The sequence below is a fragment of the Phyllobates terribilis genome, unplaced genomic scaffold, assembly GCF_046119375.1.
Source record: "Phyllobates terribilis strain yellow unplaced genomic scaffold, ASM4611937v1 Scaffold_2__4_contigs__length_985480577, whole genome shotgun sequence".
Taxonomy (NCBI): Eukaryota; Metazoa; Chordata; class Amphibia; order Anura; family Dendrobatidae; genus Phyllobates; species Phyllobates terribilis.
This window is the reverse complement of record NW_027362762.1, coordinates 793,018,734-793,033,017: the sequence shown is the minus strand read 5'-3', so window position 1 is coordinate 793,033,017 and position 14,284 is coordinate 793,018,734. Positions and strand designations below refer to the sequence as shown.

General features: G+C 39.0%; 1 protein-coding gene across 1 annotated transcript in view; it reads left to right on the top strand.

The window, feature by feature from the left end:
• The window catches only part of POLA1 (DNA polymerase alpha 1, catalytic subunit), a 408,365-nt gene that overhangs the window by 337,607 nt on the left and 56,474 nt on the right, over positions 1–14,284 (top strand). Inside the window, exon 35 of the mRNA XM_073667407.1 lies at positions 2,351–2,447. Coding sequence (XP_073523508.1) covers positions 2,351–2,447 — 97 coding nt within the window. The remainder of the gene's footprint in view (positions 1–2,350; positions 2,448–14,284) is intronic.

Here is a 14,284-nt window from a genome sequence, read left to right as displayed (position 1 = left end):
CATGACCTGCTGTTGATTTGTTCATTCTGCCTCCCAAATATCGCAGTAAGGCTCGGCTCATATTTATCCTGCGCTGAGCTCTTACACCAGGGTTTCCATGTAAATCTCTGAAATACGTGATTCCAGCAGAACCCCCAGCAGAAGATTCCATATAATGAGGCAGGTGGAGACACTGTGGACGCCATCCAGATGGAGTACAGAGTAACTCTGCGGCCTCAGTAATTTCATCTGAATCATTTCATTCAGAGATTTAGATGGAAACCCTGATATAAGTGCTCAGCATAGAGCACAGGATAAATGTGATCCAAAATGTTATGTGAAATGTTCCCAATAAAAGCTTCAACTCTATCCACAAAGAAAGCATGTCCCCACTCAGGTCCGTCATCTGTCAATGGAAGTATAGGGGGCTTCCACGTTACTGGAAGTACAAAGGCTCTGGAAAGCACTGTGGCTCCTCGTGCCCCCAAAAGAAATCCAGCAAATTCTGCGCTTCCGAATGCCCCCCTTTCTTCGGAGCCCCACAGTGTGCCTAAACCACATTTCGCGTCCACATGTTTCTGAAGCGCTTAATTTACGGGGCATGTCTCCTGAAGCACAAGCTGGACATAATGTACTGGGAAGTACAATGTATGGACACTACAATAGCGGATTTGCAATTTTCACTCGGTAACATCCACTGCTGCTTCTTTCTAGAAAACACCCATTGAGTCAAAATTGCTCCTACACCTGTAAATTCCAAGAGGGGTGTGATTTGAGGGTGGATTCTGCTCTTCTGGCACTTAGGGGCTCTGTATATGGAGTCCACAAACTATTCTACTATAATTTGTTCAAAGTCAAATAACACTTCCCTCCTGAGTCAGACTGTGTGGCTAAACAATACTTTACAGCCACATATGGGGTATTGCTACATTCAGCAGAAATGGTGTAGTTTTCCATCACATATGGGATATCTATGTACTCAGGAGAAATTACACAACAGATTTTGGGGTCCATTTTCTCCTGTTGACCTTGTGAAAAAAAATTTGGGACTAAAGCAACATTTTGCGGTAAAAAAATATTTTTTTTTTCATTTTCATGGCTCAACATTCTAAAATTCTATGAAGCACCTGTGTGTTCAATGTGGTCACCATACTTATAGATAAGTTCTTTTAGTGGTGTAGTTTTGAAAATGGGGTTCCTTGTGGGGGTTTCCACTCTTTAAGCGCATCAGAGGCTCTCTTAATGTCACATGGCGTCTGCTATCTGTTTGAGCTCCAAAAGTCAAATGGTGCTCCTTTCCTTCTGAGCTCTGCCGTGTACCCAAACTGTGGTTTTCCACCACATAGGGGGTATCTGTGTACTCGGGAGAAACTGCACAGCAAATTATATGGTGCAATTTCACCTGTTACTCTTTTGAAAATGCTAAATTTGGGGTTAAAGCATCATACTTGTGGGAAAAAGCTAAAATGTGTTTTAAAAAAAATGATGCAGATGTGAAGTAGACATGTGGTAAATGTTATTAAGTAAGTATTTTGTGGGGTATAACTATCTGGTTTAAGGGCATAAAAATTAAAAGTTTGAAAATTGCTAAATTTTCACATTGTCAAATTTTCGATATTTTCCTAAATAAGTGCAAATGATATCGACCAAAATTTGCCTCTCAGAATCACTGGGATACTTGAAGTGTTCCAGAGTTATTACCTCATAAAGTGACACTGGTCAGAATTCAAAAAATTGGCCTGGTCAGGAAGGTGAAAACAGGCTAGGGAGGTGAATGGGTTAAAAGAGTTGTCCAGGCAAAATAAAACTCTGCCAGCGCATGAGATATGGGGAAAATAATTCTTAGCCATACTCCTCTTGCCACCTGGATCCAGCAGAGGTCGCTCCATTGTCTGCTCAGAGACGGGAAACAGTGACGCCACCAGCCCCAGGACCACTTCTGCCTATGATGGGCTGCAGCAGTTTGGTGACCTGAGCAGCACATCATCATATTGTCACCTAATTGTGGCACAGCAGCAATCCTTTTTGTGGCTCCAGGTGGTTGCTGGCAGGCAAGTATGGTCGAGTTTGTTACTTTTTACATATCCAGTCCTGTAGGCAGTTTTATTGTGCCCAGATAACCACTTGAATATACTAAGTAAATTGTAACTAGGAAAATGGCATGGTAGATCTTTGTAAATACAACATGATCAATGAAGTAATGAATTTTGTTAATGAGTTTTCTTTATGTCAGCCCTGGGGTATGTTTTTACAGATTGGCTTGTAAACTTAACATGTATTTTGTTGTGATGGGTAATTTGTCTTGTATTGTACATTCTTGTTTTACAGGGAGATCCCATACACATTAATGTTGTTGTTTTTTATTTTGCAGTATCCAGAGAAGGCCTTGTACACCCAGCTATGTTTCTATCGATTCATCTTTGACTGGGATTATGCACTCGATAAGATTGTTTCAGAGCCGGAAAAAGGTAAGGACACATGGGTTTATCAGTGTTAAAGGGGATGTCCAAAAGTATTTTTTTTACAGCCGTGGATTGTTTAAAATTAACAGTTGTAGGCATACACCCCAGCAACTCCCGCACAGGCTGCTCCACCTGAACCAAATAAGTTTATCTTTGTCTCATCAGACTACAGGATGTGGTTCCAATAATGCTTGTCCTTAGTCTGCTTGTCATCAGATAACGGTTTGCGGGCTTTCATGTTGCATCACCTCTAGAAGAGGCTTCCTTCTTTGATGGCAGCCATGCAGACCAATTTGATGCAGCGTGTGGTGGCGTATGGTCTGAGCACTGCTGACCCCCCACCCACTGAACCTCTGCAGCATTCCTGGCAGCACTCGTATGTCTATTCTGAATAGACAACCTCTGGATATGACGCTGAACACGTGCACTCAACCTCTTTGGTTGACCATGACGAGGCCTGTTCTGAGTGGAACCTGTCTTGTTAAACCACTGTACGGTCTTGCCCACCATGCTGCAGCTCAGTTTCAGGGTGATGGCAATCATCTTATAGCCTAGGCCATCTTTATGTAGAGTAACAATTCTTTTTTTCACATCCTCAGAGAGTTTTTTGATGTTGAACTTCCAGTGACCAATATGAGATATCTCTCATACTAACTCCAAATTTACCACACCTGCTCCCCATTCACACCTGAGACCTTGTAACTCATGAGTCACATGACACCGGGGAGGGAAAATGGCTAATTGGGCACAATTTGACCATTTTCACTTAGGGGTGTACTCACTTTTGTTGCCTGCGGTTCAGACATTAATGGCTGTGTGTTAAGTTATTAGAGGGCACACCAACTTTACACTGTTATACAGGCTGTTCCCTGACTACTTTACATTGTATCAAAGTGTCATATCTTCAGTGTTGTCCCATGAAAAGATATAATAAAATATTTATAAAAATGTGAGGGGTGTACACACTTTTTGCATGGCAGAACAGGCCTGTAGTTAGCAACTTCCTGGCGGTAAGTTCTTAGCCCTGTAGGAAAAAAATAACCAAAGTCCTGTATAACCTCTTTAAAAACTAAATAACCTTGGATGCAATACCTTCATATTTTGTCAGCAACTGCTTGTTACTGTCTGCGAAGCCGTTTACTGTTCTCTCTGAATGTACAGAAGAAAGTGACAAATGCTGACTTGACCTTCTCCGTAACTCCTGTTTATTGTAGTAGGAACATGCTTTCTCTCAGTGGCCGGGCCTTACAGTGATCTTTTCCCTAGATCAGTGGGGTTGCCAATGACCTGACTCCCACCAATGTTTAATGACCTGTCCCTATCTCTCTGTGGGGAACCTCCATGAAAGAGAATTATTTGATCTTTTTGAAGTTTGGAAAGAAGCTTGGAGAATTTTATTTTTTTTATGACGACTGTACTGATATATAACACAAGAATGAGTCAATAGGCTACGTACTCTCCTAGCAATACCTCATGTCCACATCCATTTATTTATACTGTTGTTCTAGGTTTTAAGAGGGCTTAATTGCATAGTGCAAAATCTCCCGCCTTTCTCACCTGCATACAAACTTTTTCGCACCAGATATTTAGGCTAAATGGTTAGTAAAGAATTCTGGGTGGTATCATGCAGGCTGTGGCTGGTAGTCACTGGGTCGGCACAGGGTAGTGATATAAATACATGGCAGCCTCATAGTGCAGGCATTGTGCTCAAAAAATATTTCATGGTACAAATGACCATCTTGTCACACACACATTGAATTATACCTGTGGTAGATACATATGTGTGTACATTCTTAAATGAAGTAAATACACATGTTAATGGAAGTTCATTGTTAAGATGATTTGTGCCTGCCAAGAATCCGACTGTCAAATGCATATCAGAATGTTTTCCGATCTTAAATAATTTAGCTCTGAATATAATTATGTAATTATTTTGACATAAAACATAACATAGTATCTCCACTTATCCTGAATCAGACATTTAATCTGATCACTAAAGACATACAAATATGACTGAATGACAGACAGCACAATTTCTATTTACACAATAGAAATAAGTCTTTACAGTTGTAGAAATGTTTCTTAACCCATTTGCTGCCATATTGATTTTAAAATGTTGCTTTTACACCCTGGTGGCATGATTAGCATCATGGGTCATCTTTCTATTCATAAATGACCTGTCGCCAGGTCAAAAGTGACCAGTTTTTGCTCTTATTTTATTCCTGTTGCTTCCCTGAGTATTAGTATTTTTTAATCTGCCATACAATTCTAGAGATCTAGGCCTTTTTAGGGCTAATTTTGATGGTCTTTACGAAATGGGCATTCGCCACATGATTCTCTGGGCATGTCTTGTGACTGCTCTGCATTATTTCCCCGTGAGTCATGCCCCCTGGTAATGACCATAAAAAGTAGCACTAAATATAAATGCCCAGATCTCTGGAAGCTTACTCAGGAGAGTAGCAGGAATAAAATAAGAGCAAAGACGGCTCCTAGAGAATGTGTCATCTGAAAATCACTGAGTTTAAATCAAAGTTTAAAACCTATATATTTATTTTTTTTTAAGAAATTTTGGTGTCCCCCCTTTTTTAGAGTTTCTATTATTGTTTCTATATTAATAAAATAAAAAAACAACTCCTAGAATCGTTCAGTTGTTATTTTGAGCACTGTCCACAATAATAGGCTGACACTCCCTGATTATAGGCTGGATTACAATAAAAGATGACACCTATATATAGGATTCAGTATTCACAATAGGTGATATCACAGCTCACCCCCTCCCCTCTCCCTCCCTGCAAAATAAGCTCTGCACATATCACTAAGCATTTATAGAAAACACTCCCAGAAAGGGGTTGTCTGACAGTAATATAAATGTATATAATTTAATTTAATTTTTTTTTTTAAGACATGGATTAAAAATAATAAATGGGGGCATACTTGCTTTCCAGTGCCTTCACAGATCCAAATCAGACTTGTCCAGAGGTCTTTGTCAGATCTAGGAGCAGTATTTTGTAAGTCACAACAGGGGAGGTGACTAGAAGAGCAAGGATGTTTATCTGTTCCAGTGCTCTAAGGCTATGTTCACACTAAGGGTTTTTTCAACATTTTTTTATGCAAATTTTCAGCTGCGTTTTACAGTGCCAGTTAAGTCTGAGATTTCAGAAATCTCATGCACACAGCTTGTTTTTTTTTTTGTCCTCTGTATTTTGTATGTTTTTTTTGTACAATAGAGCATGCCACTTCTTTCAGCGTTTTTCACCCATTGAAAGTAATGGGTGGTGAAAAAACGCTGCAAAAAACACAGGTATCAGGTTTTGCAGCTTTTTTTGTGCCAAAACTTGATTAAATAGAATCAGATATTTTTTTTTGCAGTAAACTTAAATCAGCATGCACAAGAGAGAAATGTAGCGTGAAAAAAACACAGCAAAACGATGCAAGAAAAAACAAGCAAAACCTGCTTTTTTCTGCAGCTTCTTTACTACCAAGAGAGCAGAAAAAAAACACTGAAAAACGCCTAACGTGAACATAGCCTTATTGTCACCTGATCACTGCAGACTCCTAAACTCGACAGACGTCTTTTCTAGAGCTGGTGCAGACAACCAGGGTGGAATGCGCTACATCTGAAGGGCAGTATGCCTCCAGTTGTTGTTTGTAGCCAATCAATGCCAGAAAAAAGTGTGTTTTTTTTTTTACCCTTTTAAAGCCAATACGTGATGGTCACAGTTTCCATCCTCATTCACCCTGCATAACTTTTGAACGGATCACAGAGGGTAAAAATCTTATAGAAGCCAATGAAGCTCTCCAAACTACAAAGTGACCATCGCAAGCTCATAATCAACTTCTAATCAAATGTATCAGCAACCTGAGAAACACAAACTAAAGAATGCAATTACATAAATCCTATTAGTCTGAAACTGTATTTGATTTATTTTATCTTTTTTTTTTAATATGGTGTTCAGCGTAACATTTTTCTAACCATATAGTGCAGATGAAGGGATAATTTAGATGGGAAATATGAGCGCCCCCATGCTGCTAGCTGCAGCAGCCTTTCCACTCCTGCATCAGAAAAGCACAGGAGCACTGAAGCTGGCCGTATCCAGCTGTCAACCCAGATTTGTAGCAGTTCCTGCAAGTTGTGTAGCAAACAGCCTACAAGCGCACGTTCATTGCCTAGGAAACTGGCCACCTTTGAGGTGTGTGGAAGCCTTGGCCAGCTTCGTAGCAGGGATTGCAAGTTGAATAGTGCAGAGTCACAACACCTTTAAGTTCAATTCACAACATAGCTTGTTAATGTTGAATCAAAGCAAACAATAATGTGTGGGCCCAACAGAGATCTCCTTTTAGGTCACAATCTAATGGCTGCATTCCAGGAACGTTCATAGTTTAGATATAAACTAAAAATTATAATATACATGTCCATCCTTTTGATGCTGGTTCTACTTTTCCTAAACCTGCCTATTCTCTCTCAACATTTGCCTATAGCCAGAGTTTGGCAAGAAATATCTGGGCTTGATACTCCTACTGATCCACAAGACAAATGGATCATATTGCTCACTAGTGCTTCTTCAATGCAATACCCAGCACAATCATCAGTATGGATGGTACTGCAGCTCAGAGGGTCTTTGTTTGACAATGTTCTGTGCATCAAAGTTATGTAATCATTTGGTGTACAGTCCTGTTAATGTGGACATAGTCACACTCTTGTCAGGGTAGCCTGGTACTGCAGTTAAAGCACCACTACCCTTGTGCTACTGATTGGTTAGGGTCTGGAACATTGGGCCTTTAATACATTCCAGGGGTTGTCAAGAACAAAAAAAAAGTCTGCTCTTTACTGATTTTTTACTATTATATTCCACTTTTCTCAACCTTCTAATGTTTAGCTACCATACATTTGATTTTTCTAAACTGTTTTGACCTTAAAAATGACAAAACCAAAAAAAAAAATTCCGTCCTTTGTGGATGCAGGTACTTTTTGCTCTTTTTTAGTTGGGTAAAATTTGACTTAATCTTTTTTTTTTTTTTGTGCAGTTTTGTACAAAATCATTTAAAGAGGGTTGTTTTAACTGTCATCACCTATCTCAGTAATGGGAAAGTCTGTCTTCACTGAATACAACCTCAGAATTGAGAATTTTGATAATGACTGATCAATTCTGGCAGAGAAAGAAGCAGCTTTAACGAATAAGATATATTACAAAGTTTCTTATTTTGATGTATACTACTTATTTCTATATCTAAACTACATTAAGTGCAGTATTGTTTGTCTTAAAATATCTCATATTAGGTTATATGACTGATAATCACACACTTCATAAAAAAAATAGTTTCTTTAGACACAATTGAACAATTATTATATTTCTATCTCACACACTGTCTCTACGTATTTCATCTCCCCCCGAATCAAGAGACAAAAATTTTATACTATTGGTTCATAAACCAAAACCCCAGAGACTTATTGCAATCAAAATTATTATTTTACAATCTTCGAATTTATATTGCACAACTCTCAATATCTGAATATCTGCATATATTGTATTTCGCAAATCCTATATTGCACGAGTCCCCAAAATTTTTAGCAGCAGAAGAGTTCATTTTTTGCAGCCAATAAAATTCACATCTTTCTTAAATGGTGTAATCTCCATAATAGGACCTTCTCTCCACTAAAATGAGGACACCAGGAGCCATTAGTTGCCATATAGACATACTATTATATAATATATTGCTAATTCAAGTAGAGTATATGGAGTCCAGCTCCCTCAAGCGCTTCTTATCCCTGATTAACACAGTACTGCAGCTGTATATTCATTCAGTAACTCTTTACCGCATATTCTTGTAACTTATCATACACGTTAGACAAAAATGGATATATGAAGCCATTAAGTAAGTGCATTATTCCTGTGCAACACTGTAGCTAGTATCAATAATCTCTCTCCTGCTCCTTATTACAACCATGAATCCAGAAAGCTATTACTGATATGCCACCTCATTATACCAAAGCAGCATATTGCTTTCATTTCATGATTAATGTTGTCTCTATTATTTGACTGTGTATCAATGCAGGTATGTGAAATCAGCATGGCTGTGGTTTAAATCCTAAATGTATATAAGCTCATAATATTTTGCCTATACCATGAATGTGTATTTAAGCCCTGCTACATATTCACGCATGCAGCATGCTGATGGTGTGTGCTGCATTCAGTAGAATACTAAATGGCGCTGCGGACACGCCACCCATTTAACACTTCGGCTGCATCTCCCAATTCATGTAAGACCCTTCCAAGCATCTGACTAGAACAGCAAGACCAAACGGACTTCACAGCAAGGTATTTTCCCACCTCACATCATTGTTAGTTCAGTCAGTATCCAGGTAACCAAAACACCATAAAACTCTCATGAAGTGAATCACATTCCTCAGATCTGTACAAATTGTATATAACTGCATTGAAAACTCAAAAATATGCGAGTAATTAATAATACCGCAAACTTTAAATTCTCCTTGCCAAGTGCCTATTATTAACATAAACTTTATCTTCCATGTACAAGATATCCCATTCATCGAACGTATCCCAGATCCTATGGACATATACAGACCTCTATAATAAATACGTCTATAAAAAGTAACAACTCTACAGCTGTTATGGAATTATTTATTCAATTAATTTGAACAAAAGTAATAGTATCATTAAGAAGCACTCGCATCAGTTTTTATCCCCTTAATATATTGCAGTCATCATATTATATAGCACTGTGTACTTATTATTACTCATTTTGCCTTTCTACCCAGTTAATTCTTCTCTTTTCAATTAGGTCTGTGGACATCACATGATTAAAACAGACTAGCTGAATCCAGCCCAGCTCCACCTCTTCTTCAACTCCTGACCCAGCTGCTCTGTTCCTCCCCCTGCCAGGGACTTTGCAGTGAGGTAGAATTGTAGTTCTAGTGATGACTCCTGCCACGAAAAGAGACTTCCTGTTTCTTCATGGAGCTTAGAAGGATTCAGCTTGTCTATTTTTTATCACATAATGTCATAGACCTAATGGAAAATAGAAGCTTTAACTGGGTAGAAGGGCAAAATGAGCAATTGTAGGTGCAGTGCTATATAATATGATTAAAATATATTAAAGAAGTTGTCCAGTACTTTATTATCTCCCCAATGTATTCACCCTGTGCACATAAGTGTTTTTGTAATTACCTTAAGTTGTATGTATTGCCTGTGAGCGGCGCGATTGCTGGCCACTCACAGGCATTATGTGACCCCCGGCAGCAGCCGGCTTTTTTTTCCGCTGATGTCACGTCAAGTGAGGCGTGAATGAGGAGAGGGAAAGCATGCGGTGGATGCTGGGTGTGACGCGCGGGGTACCCCACCCACAACCCATCGCTCACCGTGGAACGCAGCACTGAGTCACGCCCGGCTGCAGCCGGAACTTGAAGTGACATCAGTGGATGTCAGAGTCTGCTGCAGCCGGGGTCACTTGATGCCTGTGAGCTGCCAGTGATAGCGCCACTCACAGGCAATACATACAACTAAAGATAATTATAAAAACACTTATGGGCACAGGGTGAATACATTGGAGAGATAATAAAAAGTACTGGACAACTCCTTTAAGAAGATAAAAACTTTGATGGGAGTGCTTATTTAATGCCCAATGGTTTAACACTTTTCAAAAGTACTGAGCTTCAGTTTGTAATGGGCGGTTGTCAATGTCCCCTTTCCTAAGTGATGGTTGAATTAGCTCAATGGCCTGAAATTTGAGACCACTCACATCACCTCCATGATGAGACCACAGACGCTTGGCTACAGGTTTTTCTTCCTGCCTATTCACATTGCCCATATGTTTCAAAATATGTCTGCAAAACTGACAAATCATTTTGCCCACATAGTTTAGATGACATGGCCACGTCCGTAAGTAGACTGTTATATCAAACCAGCAACAACACTTTCAAAGCTGGACCCTCGATATATAAAGTTGCATGCCTTACAGGAGCCACCACAATTAAATGTTCTTTTAATTAAATTTTATTTAGTTCTATTTAATTTAAGCAAGTGTGTCTACATCTTTCTATTTTCCCATTGATCTTCCAAAAGAAACAAATTTTGAAGGTTTAATTTATCAATCCACATTTCCCTAGGTCTCACTTTATCATGGGTCTTGAAGAATTTATCCTACTTCTACATACGTGAAACACAGGACAGTATCTTTTACTCATGTGAATTAATCAAAATTCGTAGTAGGAAAGGCCTGTTTTGTCTCTTAACAGGTTAACGTCCATATCAGTGAGTTTTCTCTGATTTACATGAATAATCTGCAAGTCATCAGTTTTTGTTTTTTTTAAAGCATTCGTTGATTATCATTGAGATTCCCCTTCAATATTTCAGTGTAGATTCAGAGATTCAGGGCTGTCCTGACCTAAAAAAAAAAGGTACATATGTTACTGGTATTAGATGCTGAAGTATCTTCACCACGGTTGACCACCCTGTGTAACATTGTAGACATCTGATTATCCTCATAATTAAATCTGGTGTTGTGTTGGTATCTTAAAGGGGTTTTCCCACAAAGTATATTATAATCAATAGATCTTGAATTAAAAATAAGTTCCACAATTTGATGTGTTAAAAAAAATGTTCCTGTGCTGAGATAATCTTATATATGTGCTCCTGCTGTGTACTGTGTAATGGCTGTGTCTGACCGTACAGGAACATGGTCTGATCATGCCACAGCTCCCGGGCAGGGGAGGAAGCAAAAGAGTATACAGACAGGACAGCAGGGGATCGCAAATAATTCTTTGTGAGGTAAAACATTTCATAGCCTGTTTTTAAGCAATGTTTTACCTAAAAGAAAGTATCGGCTGTGATCCCCTGCTGTCCTGTCTGTATATTCTTTTGCTTCCTCCTCTGCCCAGGAGATGTGGTATGAGCAGACATGTCCCAGCACGGTCAGACACAGCCATTACACAGTACATAACAGAGGCACATTTAGAAAATTCTCAGCACAGGAAAAAAAAATGTAAGCACATCCAGTTGTGGAACTTATTATTCATAGATCTATTGATTAAAATGAACTTTGTTCCTGGGAAAACCCTTTCAACTCTTGAGTAACCTCTTCCTCCATTTCCTCTACCCCTTCTACTTTTCAAAGACCAAGATCTCCTCTGAGCCTGAAAGCTCACTCAGATGAGCTAGCCTCCAACTCGGTGTTCAAGCCGACTAGCCTCACCTGATCTTCTGCTTTATTCTTCTTAAATTCAACAAGATAATGAATAGACTGTGAATTTCTCCTCAACGATATGCGTGCTTACGATACAGCTCCTCTGTCAGTTGAAACAAAGGTCTTGGGAGCTGTGTTTCTTCAGACTGCAGCCTGTCCTGACATGACTAAGATGGGCTACTATTTGGATTATGTGACTGGGGATATTTTATTACATTCTTGAAGAACCTCTTAAGGTTTGAATTATAACGAAACAAACACTATTCTGCTGTTAACACTTGTGCCCAAGTCCACCATTGACTATATATATAGCTTTCATTTTCCGTAGTTTTGTTTGGAAGAATAGTAGCACTCTATTCTGCGCAATTTATTTATTTTTTTTTTTGTCAAATCCGACATTACTGCTAATGATCGCTTTGAATAGAACCTCCAATGACAGTGAAAAGATAGCCATAGCCTTACAACACAAGTATTTATATTTTATGGAGAACCTGTTGCAGTGACCCTTGTAATAAAACACCGTTTCCAGTGTAACAGTTACTGTAAAATTATTATATTAACAAAGTGCCAAACATGGAGCTGAAGTAATTCTTGGTACCACAGTGAAATTTAAGTGATTATTGAAGATGCTGCTCTTTGTCCAATAAGGATTATGCAGTATATTAGTAACCAACAATTGCTTGTTTGATGTTTAAAGATGTCAAGTTCAATATATATGTGTTCAGTGTAAAAGGTGTGTTTCAAAAATGTATGTCCCATTCTGCTTTGTGAATTTATCCTCTACTAATATGCTGGTGAAGATCGTAAAAAAAAAAAAGGTAAGGTTAAATGCGGAAGATTAAACAGATTTTTGTACGATTTTCAATCTTCCTTTATATTTTAAAGAATGCGTTGGATTTTCACTGATACTCTGTTCCTGGTGATTTGAAATTAAAATGCAACTATCCAGTCACACTGATTACATTTTATGCCTTGTATAAATGTCATATACTTGCACATCAGGGAAATTTTTGTGTGATTGTAACTGAACCTTGATCGGCTCCAAAGGTCATCTGTAATTGATGCGTAATAGGTTGCTATTCACTCCTTGATGATATGTGAAAGAATATGGTTTAGTCTGCATTTACTCTGTACTTCTGTTGTAGAGTAGATCAACCATTCTTTAAATGTGTTTTGTAAGATTTAATATTTCATTGATATTTAAGTATTTATCTAAAAATTTTAATTTTTGCTGCTCGCTGTGTGGTTTTCTTTAGTGTTTTCGGTAGGTTATATGATGAATCATGGCATGACTACCAGTCCATAACTCAAAAGTTCTTAGAAATGAACTCACCAACCACTATGGGGAAAAAAGCTCAAATCCATCTTGGTCATCACAAGACAGACTACCAGCTCACTGAATTATCAGGTTGCTGCTTTTATTAAATCTTGTGGTGAGGGGAGGAATGAAGAGCACTTGGCGCAATGAGAGACCAGTCAGACACAGGCAGATTCTAGAAAATTTTGTTCACTTCCACACAGCTTAGTACTACTGTATATAGTCTTCCACTTTACCCTTTACGGTATGTCTATGTTGTACAGAGAGAGCAAGAATCCTTCTTTCTGTGTGTATTATGTAAGGAAGACAGCACAAAAGCTAGTTCACCGGTTCAACAGTCAATGGAAATTAAAGAGAGAACCCACAAAGTGAAAAACTTAAGGAAAATGCAGGATACAAGTCATCCAATGACCAACAATAGTGTTTTTTCTCATGTACACACACTGCAACTTTTTCTGAAAAATTACTTGAAATAAGTAAGCTTTAGGCTGTGTGCCCACTGTGTTTTTTAAGCGTTTCCGTAGCGGCAATTCCGCTGCAGAAATGCTTAAAAAACGCTTGGTAGAAGGTCTGCCATGTTCCCCAATGATAATCCGCATGTGCTGTGCACATGCTGTGGAAATTTCTGCTGCGGATTATCATTGCGGAAAAATCCACAGCACTAACCACTATTTTGCGGAATCACTGCGATTTCTGCACCATTGACTTGCATTGGAATGCATGGAATCCGCATCACTAGATATGCACATGCGGATATCATGCGGTTCAATGTTCGGATGGTACCCGGGTTTGGAGACGCAGAGACTCCCCTCCAGAACTGGGCACCATAGTATCTGTAAAAAATAAATATATTTACCTTCTGATGGCCCCCGGTGTCCTTATCCGATCCGTCCTGGCATGCCGGCAGCTCGCGATAGTCTAAAAGGACCTGCCATGACGGCAGCTGTCGCGTGACCCGTCACATGACTAAATGACGTCATGGCAGGTCCTTTTAAACTATCGCGAGCTGCCAACAAGCCAGGACGGATCGGATAAGGACACCGGGGGCCATCAGAAGGTAAGTATAATATTTATTTTTTACCATTCTTGCGGTCACACTATATAAATCCATGCCGGTTGCATGGATTTATATAGTGTGACCAAGTTGTCAAGCACTTTTCGAAGTGATGCTAAAATCGCTTGGAAAGCGCTTGTCAACCCGCATGCGGAAATGCATGTGAAGAACGCTTCACTTCCGCTTGTCCCTGACAGGAAAAATGCATGTACAATCTGTGCTTCCAAGAACAATGATTTTTTAAGCTTAAGAAAAAAAATCATTTCATCT